This window comes from Lepidochelys kempii, chromosome 6, assembly GCF_965140285.1.
Source record: "Lepidochelys kempii isolate rLepKem1 chromosome 6, rLepKem1.hap1, whole genome shotgun sequence".
NCBI classification, from domain to species: domain Eukaryota; kingdom Metazoa; phylum Chordata; order Testudines; family Cheloniidae; genus Lepidochelys; species Lepidochelys kempii.
The window spans coordinates 33,333,848-33,346,368 of record NC_136385.1 but is presented as its reverse complement, the minus strand read 5'-3'; the positions used below and the strand labels follow the sequence as shown (position 1 = coordinate 33,346,368).

General features: G+C 44.5%; 2 protein-coding genes across 7 annotated transcripts in view; one reads left to right on the top strand and one right to left on the bottom strand.

Annotated features, from left to right (window-relative positions):
• Positions 1–8,763, top strand: part of PDE3B (phosphodiesterase 3B) — a 283,802-nt gene extending 275,039 nt beyond the window's left edge. The window contains exons 22-23 of the transcript XR_013635919.1: positions 196–330; positions 7,403–8,763. The gene's annotated coding sequence lies outside the window, so the exon portion shown is untranslated. The remainder of the gene's footprint in view (positions 1–195; positions 331–7,402) is intronic.
• CYP2R1 (cytochrome P450 family 2 subfamily R member 1) overlaps positions 1–12,521 on the bottom strand; it is a 51,945-nt gene that overhangs the window by 21,778 nt on the left and 17,646 nt on the right. For 2 of the 6 annotated variants that reach the window (XR_012159336.2, XM_073347445.2), the window contains exon 2: positions 11,146–11,287. The exons of 3 other annotated variants lie outside the window; for them this stretch is intronic. Coding sequence is in view for 1 of the 3 variants with exons in the window: in XM_073347445.2 (XP_073203546.1) it covers positions 11,146–11,287 (142 nt within the window). In the remaining 2 variants the exon portion in view is untranslated. Of the gene's footprint in view, positions 1–11,145; positions 11,288–12,521 lie in introns of those variants that run through there. One more of the 6 variants, XM_073347448.2, reaches the window with a different exon arrangement.

Here is a 12,521-nt window from a genome sequence, read left to right as displayed (position 1 = left end):
CTAGCCAAGCCTGTGGAAAGCCCTGAGTTCTTTAATTCTAGTATGTATTCCAAGCCTAATGGGAGTGGTGCCTTAAGTGCAGATACGTGCTTGTTCTGGCAACATAAGGAGAATCTCTTCCATTTTTGGACATAAGTGGTACGTGTGGTTGGTTTTCTGCTGTTTACTAATCCCTGTTTTACTTGTTCCGAACAGGTTAATTCATTATGGAGGAGCCACATCCTTGTGAAGTTTCTCCAGGCTCAGATGGAGGACCCGACCTTCATCTTGCGAGACAAGATCCCGTTGCAAAGGGAGATTGTGTGGCAAACACATTGCCATGTACCTCAGGTATGGGTACCAGGTCTGCCTGGGCCATGTCAGAACTATAAGTATGACTTTGGCTTGTCGATCTGTATCTTGTGTATTACTCTGAATTTTAGTGGTATCGGTGGGAATACATACAGGAGAGGAGCATCCCATCTGATGAGAAAGACGTTCCCCTTAGGGATTGTGGTCTTAGGCCTACTCATGAGCAAATCTGAGGACATTTGTTGTTTCATGCTGTCGCAAATAGGTTGATGCAGAACCCCCACATTTGGAATATGTGTTGTACGATACTGTCATTTGGTTCCCATTCGTGGTCTTGGGAAAAATATCTGCTTAATGCGTCTGCCTTTGTGTTCTGGCAGCCCGGGAGGCATGAAGTGGTAATGGTGACTTTGTGATTTATGCATCAGTTCCATAATTTTATGGTCTCTGTGCATAAGGAATGAGAACAGGCTCCTCCCTCTTGATTTATGTAGAACATACATGCAATGTTGTCTGTCATGACTCTTACTATTTTGTTCTTTATCATTGGGAGGAAGTGATCACACACGTTGTGAACCACGTGCAGTTCGAGCAGGTTGATGTGTAAGTGTGTCTCTGAGGGAGACCACTTCCCTTGGATTGTATGCTGATTCAAGTGTGTGACACAGTCGATCTGCCAAACATCTGTTGTGATCACTATGGATGGTGGATCCTGTTGGAATGGCATCCCTGAGGGGGACAGCGTAACCCAACTGTATTATTTCCAAGACCCATTGATTCGTAGTAATGGATGCCCAAGTGTGAATAGAATGGGCACAGTTGGTGACCAAAGATCTGGGTATGTGTAGATGGCACTGGTTGGTGGGAGAGGTCGTTCAAACCCTTGATCAGTGTTTCAAAATTGTGTCTTGCCTGATGGAGTCTGGGTCAGTAGGCTGAGACTGAAGGGTTCAGCGTCTCTGTGGGTGTTGTCTCTGTCTCTGGGAGTCACAAGGTCATTCTCTTTGGAAAGTACTCTTGGCCACGCTGGTATGGTTGATATCTCCTATGCCTGTTCAAAGGTGTGTATGTGCCTAAGATGCAGAGAGTTGTCCAGGAGTCCTTCATGGAGTGAAGGACCTTGCCTGTTTTGGCCAAGAACAACTTGTCTGTGTTGAAGAGGAAATCTTCTACCTTTGTCTGTAAGTCCTTTGGATTCTGGGCAAGTGTAGCCATGATGCTCTGTGCATGACTATCGCTGTGGCCATTGTTCGTATAGTTATGTCCGCCATGTCAAGGGATGCCTGTAGTGCTGTTCTTGCCATAATCTGTCCCTCGTTAAGGATTGCCTTAAATTTGTTCCTTCCTCTCCTTGGGGATGTCGTTAATGGCTACGCAGGTGGTGTCGGAGAGAAGGCTTTGGTTTCTTTGACCATGGGATGGTGTTCCATGAAGGAGGAGTGCTGGGCAGAGACGGGCTCCATCTTACGAAGAGAGGGAAGAGCATCTTTGCCAGCAGGCTGGCTAACCTAGTGAGGAGGGCTTTAAACTAGGGTCACCGGGGGAAGGAGACCAAAGCCCTGAGGTAAGTGGGAAAGCGGGATACCGGGAGGAAGCACAGGCAGGAATGTCTGTGAGGGGAGGGCTCCTGCCTCATACTGGGAATGAGGGGCGATCAACAGGTTATCTCAAGTGCTTATATACAAATGCACAAAGCCTTGGAAACAAGCAGGGAGAACTGGAGGTCCTGGTGATGTCAAGGAACTATGACGTGATCGGAATAACAGAGACTTGGTGGGATAACTCACATGACTGGAGTACTGTCATGGATGGTTATAAACTGTTCAGGAAGGACAGGCAGGGCAGAAAAGGTGGGGGAGTAGCACTGTATGTAAGGGAGCAGTATGACTGCTCAGAGCTCCAGTACGAAACTGCAGAAAAACCTGAGTGTCTCTGGATTAAGTTTAGAAGTGTGTGCAACAAGAGTGATGTAGTGGTGGGAGTCTGCTATAGACCACCGAACCAGGGGGATGAGGTAGATGAGGCTTTCTTCCGGCAGCTCACGGAAGCTACTAGATCACATGCCCTGATTCTCATGGGTGACTTTAATTTTCCTGATATCTGCTGGGAGAGCAATACAGCAGTGCATAGACAATCCAGGAAGTTTTTGGAAAGCGTAGGGGACAATTTCCTGGCGCAAGTGCTAGAGGAGCCAACTAGGGGGGGCGCTTTTCTTGACCTGCTGCTCACAAACCGGGTAGAATTAGTGGGGGAAGTAAAAGTGGATGGGAATCTGGGAGGCAGTGACCATGAGTTGGTTGAGTTCAGGATCCTGACGCAGGGAAGAAAGGTAAGCAGCAGGATACGGACCCTGGACTTCAGGAAAGCAGACTTCAACTCCCTCAGGGAACGGATGGCCAGGATCCCCTGGGGGACTAACTTGAAGGGGAAAGGAGTCCAGGAGAGCTGGCTGTATTTCAAGAAATCCCTGTTGAGGTTACAGGGACAAACCATCCCAATGAGTCGAAAGAATAGTAAATATGGCAGGCGACCAGCTTGGCTTAATGGTGAAATCCTAGCGGATCTTAAACATAAAAAAGAAGCTTACAAGAAGTGGAAGGTTGGACATATGACCAGGGAAGAGTATAAAAATATTGCTCGGGCATGTAGGAATGTTATCAGGAGGGCCAAATCGCACCTGGAGCTGCAGCTAGCCAGAGATGTCAAGAGTAACAAGAAGGGTTTCTTCAGGTATGTTGGCAACAAGAAGAAAGCCAAGGAATGTGTGGGCCCCTTACTGAATGAGGGAGGCAACCTAGTGACAGAGGATGTGGAAAAAGCTAATGTACTCAATGCTTTTTTTGCCTCTGTTTTCACTAACAAGGTCAGCTCCCAGACTGCTGCGCTGGGCATCACAAAATGGGGAAGAGATGGCCAGCCCTCTGTGGAGATAGAGGTGGTTAGGGACTATTTAGAAAAGCTGGACGTGCACAAGTCCATGGGGCCGGACGAGTTGCATCCGAGAGTGCTGAAGGAATTGGCGGCTGTGATTGCAGAGCCATTGGCCATTATCTTTGAAAACTCGTGGCGAACCGGGGAAGTCCCGGATGACTGGAAAAAGGCTAATGTAGTGCCAATCTTTAAAAAAGGGAAGAAGGAGGATCCTGGGAACTACAGGCCAGTCAGCCTCACTTCAGTCCCTGGAAAAATCATGGAGCAGGTCCTCAAAGAATCAATCCTGAAGCACTTGCATAAGAGGAAAGTGATCAGGAACAGCCAGCATGGATTCACCAAGGGAAGGTCATGCCTGACTAATCTAATCCCCTTTTATGATGAGATTACTGGTTCTGTGGATGAAGGGAAAGCAGTGGATGTATTGTTTCTTGACTTTAGCAAAGCTTTTGACACGGTCTCCCACAGTATTCTTGTCAGCAAGTTAAGGAAGTATGGGCTGGATGAATGCACTACAAGGTGGGTAGAAAGCTGGCTAGATTGTCGGGCTCAACGGTAGTGATCAATGGCTCCATATCTAGTTGGCAGCCGGTATCAAGTGGAGTACCCCAAGGGTCGGTCCTGGGGCCGGTTTTGTTCAATATCTTCATAAATGATCTGGAGGATGGTGTGGATTGCACTCTCAGCAAATTTGCGGATGATACTAAACTGGGAGGAGTTGTAGATACGCTGGAGGGAAGGGATAGGATACAGAAAGACCTAGACAAATTGGAGGATTGGGCCAAAAGAAATCTGATGAGGTTCAATAAGGATAAGTGCAGGGTCCTGCACTTAGGACGGAAGAACCCAATGCACAGCTACAGACTAGGGACCGAATGGCTAGGCAGCAGTTCTGCGGAAAAGGACCTAGGGGTGACAGTGGACGAGAAGCTGGATATGAGTCAGCAGTGTGCTCTTGTTGCCAAGAAGGCCAATGGCATTTTGGGATGTATAAGTAGGGGCATAGCGAGCAGATCGAGGGACGTGATCGTTCCCCTCTATTCGACATTGGTGAGGCCTCATCTAGAGTACTGTGTCCAGTTTTGGGCCCCACACTTCAAGAAGGATGTGGATAAATTGGAGAGAGTCCAGCGAAGGGCAACAAAAATGATTAGGGGACTGGAACACATGAGTTATGAGGAGAGGCTGAGGGAGCTGGGATTGTTTAGCCTGCAGAAGAGAAGAATGAGGGGGGATTTGATAGCTGCTTTCAACTACCTGAAAGGGGGTTCCAAAGAGGATGGCTCTAGACTGTTCTCAATGGTAGCAGATGACAGAATGAGGAGTAATGGTCTCAAGTTGCAGTGGGGGAGGTTTAGATTGGATATTAGGAAAAACTTTTTCACTAAGAGGGTGGTGAAACACTGGAATGCGTTACCTAGGGAGGTGGTAGAATCTCCTTCCTTAGAGGTTTTTAAGGTCAGGCTTGACAAAGCCCTGGCTGGGATGATTTAACTGGGAATTGGTCCTGCTTTGAGCAGGGGGTTGGACTAGATGACCTTCTGGGGTCCCTTCCAACCCTGATATTCTATGATTCTATGATTCTGAGTTTTGCGTAATTTATGTAGTCCTATTTCGTGAGGAGTGCAGCATAATTAGTTGTGTGGAATTGTAGAGTCTCAGATTAGTATACTTTGTGACTGACTAGATCTAGTCTCTTCCAGTCTTTGTCTTATGGAGTGGACCTGTACTGGGGCTGTTTTCCTCTTTGACTGACCACATCTACCACTAATGAATTAGATTGAGGGTGTGAAAAGAGGAAGTCCATTCCTTTAGCTAGGAACATACTACTTCCTATCAGCTTTTTTACATACCAGGGGGAATGATGACTGGTGTTTGTCATACTGTTTCTGCTGGCTCCATTATAGCATCACTAATTGGCAGTGCTATTTTGGACGTAGATGATGTTTGGAGGATCTTTCAAAGTTGATGCTGGGTCTTGGTCACTTCCTCAAATGGGATGTTTTGGCTTTGTGCTTCATGCTGCAACAATTCTTGGAATTATTTAAAGTCATCTGCAGCTGTAGGAAGCGGTGGCATGACAGCCTCATCCAGCGATGATGATGAGTAATGGGCAGGTGACATGTCTTGTTCTGTGTCCACTCCTTTGTCGTCCTCCATTTCCTCAGGGGCCACTGATGACTCCTGTACTGAGGTTGTAAAGGAACATGTGTCTCTCTTTTGAGGTCTGTTGTACTGATTCACGTAGGCTGCCCCTGGGTCCCATTACAGCCATTGCATCGGGAATAACATAGGTGGGCACACCCATGGGTGTCTGAACCACGGCTATATGTTTCAGTCTCGGTGGTCTCTAGATCTCATATGTCCCAGCATTGGCCCGGGACCGGTCGGTGAGGAGTGGCACAATGAAAAGGTGCTCTCCTCTAGATCGTCCTCCTCATTGCTGGAGAATGGTGGCACGATGGGGGAGTCAGGTTGCTCCGGCGTCGTCAGTACCAGTGACCCCTTGGTACAATATAGTGGTGAGCATGGGGTGGAAGATACCGCCATGTCCTCCTGATGCATAAATTGGTGCGGTGCTGTCAGGGTTCCTTCCCCACTCTGAACTCTAGGGTACAGACGTGAGGCCCTGCATGAAAGACCCCCTAAGCTTATTTCTACCAACTTAGGTTAAAAACTTCCCCAAGGCACAAAGTCTTTGCCCTTGGATTAGGTAAAATGCTACACCACCAAGTGTTTTAGACAAAGAACAGAGAAAGGACCACCTGGAGTTCCTATTTCCCCAAAATATCCCCCCAAACCCTTACACCCCCTTTCCTGGGGAGGCTTGAGAATAAACAAGATGAGCACAAACCCCTTGGATTTTTAAGACCCAAAAAACCCAATCAGATTCTTAAACATCAGAACTTTATTAGAAGAACAAAGAAAAGGATATGAGAACAACTCTGTAAGATCAGAATGGAAGATAATCTTACAGGCAGTCAGATTCAAAACATAGAGAATCCCTCTAGGCAAAACCTTAAGTTACAAAAAGACACAAAAACAGGAGTACACACTTCCTCCAGCACAGCAAATTTACAAGCCAAAAACCAAAGAAAACCTAACACATTTTCTAGCTAGATTACTTACTAAGATTACAAGAGTTGGAAGGCTTGCATCCTTGATCTGTTCCCAGCAAAGGTATCACACAGACAGACAACCCCCCCCCCACCTTCCAGATTTGTTCATTGGTCATTTTGGGTCAGGTGCCAGGGAGGTTACCTTAGCTTCTTAACCCTTTACAGGTGAAACGATTTTGCTTCTGGCCAGGAAGGATTTTATAGCACTGTATACAGAAAAGTGGTTACCCTTCCCTTTATATTTATGACAGGTGCCATGGACTTCAGTGCTGTACCCTTTGGTGCTGACGTTTTTGAAGGTGCTGTGGTCAGAACCGATTGTTTATGAGTTACCACTGGTGCCAATACTGTTGCAGACACCAGAGGTGGGGGTATTGGCATTAAAGGCTGTGGTACCGTCGCCTTCACTGTGTTGTTGGTACCGTGGAGAAGGAGTTTGGCTTTTGTTTGCCTCTCGACTCCTTAACCTTGCTAGTAGAGGTCCCAGTGCAGGTGGTGCCGGAGGACCCTGGTGCATCAAAGGTGTTCACTCTTGGCGTAGTTGGCAGTGAGGATAGCAACCTTGCAGGAGACTGTTTTCTTTTCAATGGCTCTCTCTGCTGAGGTGATGTCTCTTCTCCTTGCTTTCTTGGAGGAGTGAGTACTTGATGACTTGCCCAGAGAGTCCCTGGTTGGGGAGTTCTGCTGTCCAGATTCAGAAGCTGATTGAAGGGATTTCTCCATGAGAATGAGTTTAAGTTGGAGATCTCTGTCCTTTCTGGTTCTGGCTTTAAGGTTGCTTCAGTGAGCGCACTTTTGTGGTATGTGTGACTCACATAAGCAATGGACATAGAGTGAATGGCCAACAGAAATCGGCATTGTGTCCTTACACAAGGAACATCTTTTGAAACCTGGTGAGCCAGGCATGTTTTAATGTCCCTTTTTGATGTTATTTTTAAATGAAATAACTAAAGATTTCTTTTAAGGGAAACAGAAAAGGGGATGAGAAATATATAGACTGGTAACTTACTAAACCTAACTAACACTAATAACTGCTAACTAATTCTAATTATTTTCTTTAGGTTGTCTTTCGACATCGCCATGGGGCTCTGTCTCAGGCAGAGGATGGTTAAGAAGGAACTGAGGGGCAATCAGGTCATGCGTGCTCGTCAAGGCGTCAACAGCACCATGAGACAAATACTGCGCATGCGCGGCCGTGACAGACACTGCTACCGAAAATCTCCAATTGACGGTGATGGGACACATCAACATCTTAAGTGGAGCACCCACAGGGACAGCACTTGAAGAAGAATTATTTCTTATGGACACAATGATTGACAGTGATTTCCTCCCCTCCTTTTTTCACCAACTGATTTCTTCTGATACGGAGTTTTGTGTTCCACACTGCTTCTCTCAGAGTCTGTGTTTCCCAGTTCCCAATAATCTGCACACCTAATAATACTTTTTCAGGTTTAGTTCAAACTGTTAGTTTTTAGAGTCCTGCATGGTTTGAAACCCAGTTACTTGTGAGACTGCTTCTCTCTGTGTGTGATACTGCTATACTAGCTATCAGAGAAGACACGCAAGTCAGAGATCCCTCAGTTTAAATGAGAAACTGATGGCAGGGCATTCTCCAAGAAGAGACCTTACTTGTACTGCTTGGTCCACCAGTGTGTATTGTTAACCCTTTGTGTTCACTACAAAGCCCATCTTTTCTCTTGGGTATCTAGGAGGTAGTCAGTTGATGGGACAAGAAATATTGCTTTAATGGTAAGGTTATTATGTGACAACTTCATTTTATTATACTTCTAGGCAGTTCAATAGGTTAAACCAGTGGTCCCCAAACTGTGGGGCATACCCCCCGAGGGGGGCATGGAGGAACATTCGAGGGTAGGGAGGGCACCTGGCAGGGCCCAGGTTAGCCCCACAGGGAGTACAGAAGAAGCACCACGCTGCCCACAGTCGCAGCACCACTTTGTCCCCTGCTCTGGCCCCAGCTGCAGCTCTGCTCCAGCCCCAGTTCCACTCCACCTCCAGCTAATCTCCAGTTCCAGCCACAGTTCCACTCTGCCCCATGCCCAGTTCTGCCCTCATTCTCTCTCCCTCCCTAGGTCAGCTCTGCCTCTAGCCCCAGCTTCTCCCCCATCCCCAGTTCTGCCTCCAGCTCTGCCATTAGCCCAAGCTCTTCTGCTGAGCCAACTGTGCAGTAATGGAGGGAGGATGCGGATAGATTCCATTACTGGTAAGGGGTGGTGTGTGCAACAGGAAATATTTGGGCACCTCTGGGTTAGACATTTAAAAAAATGTACTAATGTTGTTTTTATACTGAATTTTAGACTGACAATGAATAACAAAAAAAAAAAAAATAACCAAAGTGAACTCATATGACAAAATGTTGAAGCCACAGTACTATATTGAAAAGAAAAGAAAAGGAGTACTTGTGACACCTTAGAGACTAACAAATTTATTAGAGCATAAGCTTTCGTGAGCTACAGCTCACTTCATCGGATGCATAGAGTGGAAAAGCTCACGAAAGCTTATGTTCTAATAAATTTGTTAGTCTCTAAGGTGCCACAAGAACTCCTTTTCTTTTTATGGATACAGACTAACACGGCTGCTACTCTGAAACCAGTACTATAGTGGTAGTCTGTAGTGATTTCTATAGTTAAGATTTCTATAGTTAAGTGAATTCTAACTTCTGTATAGGCTTCCATTTTTCAGATGCTCATGTTTATGTCCATGTCCACGATTTAGCTGTGCAATACTTGGAAAAAAAAAAAACCCCATACTGTTGTGGATTCTATTCTATACAGATTATTTGATGTCCCTCATCAACATAGTAATCACTGAAGTGCTCTGAGCAACCTGACGAGTGTTTGTTCCATGTAGTTCCTTCTTTCTCTCTCCCTCTCTCGAAGGAGAAATTGTGTGGGTTTTTAATAAATAATTTTAATATATTATATGTAAACTCTGTGTTTATATTAGCAAAACGAAGTCATGGTTTGCACTTGGAACTAAAGGTGGTGAAGTCTGTATGATGTCTCATATTTGACAACTGCTCCCTTTTCTCCTGTTTTATCTATGTCAGTTGCAAAATATGTACACAGCCATGCTTACAAGGCCAGTTGCCACAACGAGGTATTTACCTTGTGAGAATTCCCTCAGGGAAGAACAACTTTAAATTCCAGCTGAGCTTCATAGGATTCCCAGCAGTGAAGGCTGCCCCAGGAGAGCTGCTAAATCAGCACATCTCCTGGCTAGTCTGGGCCAGTTTTGCCAACTTGACACTCATAACCTCTGGGTGGAGTGAGATTCAAGGGTGGTTTGTACCACTACATCACTGCTTCTGGTGGATTTTCTGTTGCTGGATCACAGAGTCCAGATCCTACATCCAAAAATTAATCTAGACTATTACTTCTTCACCATTACACAGAGAGGGTCCATAGTCAAAACACTTCAATTGTGGACAACTCAAGGAGCCTAAAGGTTTAAAAGACCCTATTTGTCTTTTACCTCAATTATTATATTGGGAAATTGATTCTACATGAATTTAAAAGGTGAATTAAGAGTTTCAAAATTCTGCCTTTGTCTTTCTCAAAAAGATCAGTTCATTTCTTTAATGCGTCTAGGTTTGGCATAGGCCCAGGAAAAATTCATGAGCAAACTTATAACAAAATTATATTTTGAATGACAAAGCATGAGAAGATTTTTTGATTCTGCTTGAGTTGGGAAGGATAGCAACAGAGCTCTGAATGAGAGTCAAAATAGTCTACAGCCATGAAGATTTTAATGCAAGGTCTAACTATATCTCAAATGAAAAGTAAAATTTATTGGCATCATACTGCCTTCTTCACAGCTGAGATGGAACAAAAGCCCACTCATCCAAAGAGAAGCAAAGCTCTGCATTCTAGGAATTTTAGTCTTTATTTTGCAAGAATGCATATATATGATGTGTGCACACAAAATCTGGTTTAGTTACTCTTCTTACTACTTAAATATGTTAGTTAATGTTTGCCCCCAGTTCACCTGGAATGGGGGAAGGGAGGAATGGCAAAATTACCCAGTCCAGTGACCAGAAAGTAGTATAGAAGAGAAAATGGGGAAGAGAGAAGCAATCTACGTTAAGAGAGCTAGCTGGACTTGAGTAATTAAAGCCTGAGGGAAAATATTCCTGAGTCCAAGACACTGGCAATCAGCATTCCAACTCAATTCAGTGAAATGCGATTTCTTGTAAAATGTAGAATAATTCATTCTCCTGGACTGTGAGGTCTAATAATTTTTTTTTTTTTGGTTATGGCAGCGTGAGACCACCTTCCTATTGATCATCCCGGATCCACATTGATGAAAAACTCATAGAAAACAAATTAACACACAAAAAGGGCTAGACCTGCATGGGAGGCAGGAATGAACACAATAGCAAAAGATATTCAAACAAGATCAACACTGAGCAACTGGAAGACTTGAAGTGGCAGATGAAGAAGTGTAGCTTCTGCATAGACTTCTTTCCCTGACCATTGTCAAAAAAGTGACTGAAAAGTTCCAAAGTCAACAGTGCCCTGGGTGGTGTGTGATCACCAGTGAGGAGGGAGGGGACTCATGCTGCAACCTGCTACCACAGACTATAGGAACATTAACTTTAGAGCTTAAAGAATTCTACTTCCCTTACTCAGGCCCACAGCCCAAGTATGGGACTCTTTCCCAGACACTATCTTTAGAAAAGTGTCAAATATTCTGGAATAGGAGATGAAAAGATTGGGAAAGTAATCTAAAGCAAGTATCCAATGTAATAAGAAAATATCTTCTCTTTCATGACAGCAGCACATACCTCCCATATTTGTCAACTTCTTGAACAAAGGAAGAGATGGTCTGTCTGCAAAAACTTCACTTTGATGAACCAGGCATTCTTTTACGGCATCATAACCATTCAGTACAATAGCAGATATACCTCCAAGATCAAGACTGAAAATCTTTGAAAAGAACAAATGAACAAAAGTGCACTTGTAAAATTAAACTGCAAGTCATTTTCAAGAATAAGTAATGGAGACAATACTGGAAAAATTAGAACTAAGCATCACTACCATAAATATTTCATAAGCTGTTTCCAGATTGCAAGTATAAACATTGTTCAGAATAATCTTTTCTCCATAAACTTTAGATTGTAAAATCTTTAAGGCTGGGACCATGTCTCTATGTATTTTTTGAACAGTGCCAACTACAATTCAGCCCAAATTCTGTCTGAGGCTTTTGAACACTCCTGCAATAGAAAGATATTGAATTGACAGTTCTATGAAGTCCTCTGTTTATTATGAGTATTCTTTATCCACAGAATAGTTGTGCCATGCAAGCTTCACGAAACTATCTCCTATTCTGATTTGCAGGGACCAAGTGAGAAGGAAGTTTCATCACCATGCCTATGTAACCCCACGTCTCTCTCACAGTTTCAACAGTGTTAGAAGAGTTTGGCTATGGACACCTGTACCCTAGTAGTGGACTGAAACCACTAGCTCATTCCACACTGACCACCAAAAAGCCATCAAATGATGACAGCCACAACAGTTGTGCCAGCATGACAACCATCAAATTATGAGATGGTCCATCTAGACCCATTTCTTATCTCTGAAATTGGCCACCAACTCATTTCACATAGGCCACTAAAGAATCATCAAATGATGATACCCCCATGACAACAGCCAACAAACGATAGCATGGTCCATCTAGTCCTGTACCTGTCTCCAGAAGTGGCCTAGATGCTTTAGAGGAACATGCAATAAACCCTGTTGAAGGCAGATATGGGATAATCTGCCCCCAACTAATGTCTTGTCCTAACAGCTAATAAAGATTAGTTTAACCCCTAAGCATGAGGTTTTATATTACTTTCAAACCTTTTTTTAGTATTATAACTGGATATTCTTATTACCCATATGACTAGGGCCCTACCAAATTCACAGTCCACTTTGGTCAATTTCACGGTCATAAGATTTTTTTAAAAACTGTGAATTTCACAATTTCAGCTATTTAAATCTGAAATGTCATGGTGTTGTAACTGTAGGGGTCCTGACCCAAAAAGAGGGGTTGCAAGGTTATTGTAGGGGGTTGCGGTACTGTTACCCTTACTTCTGCACTGCTGCTGGCGGCAGCACTGCGTTCAGAACTGGGTAGCTGGAGAGCGGCGGCTGCTGGCCGGGAGCCCAGCTCTGAAGG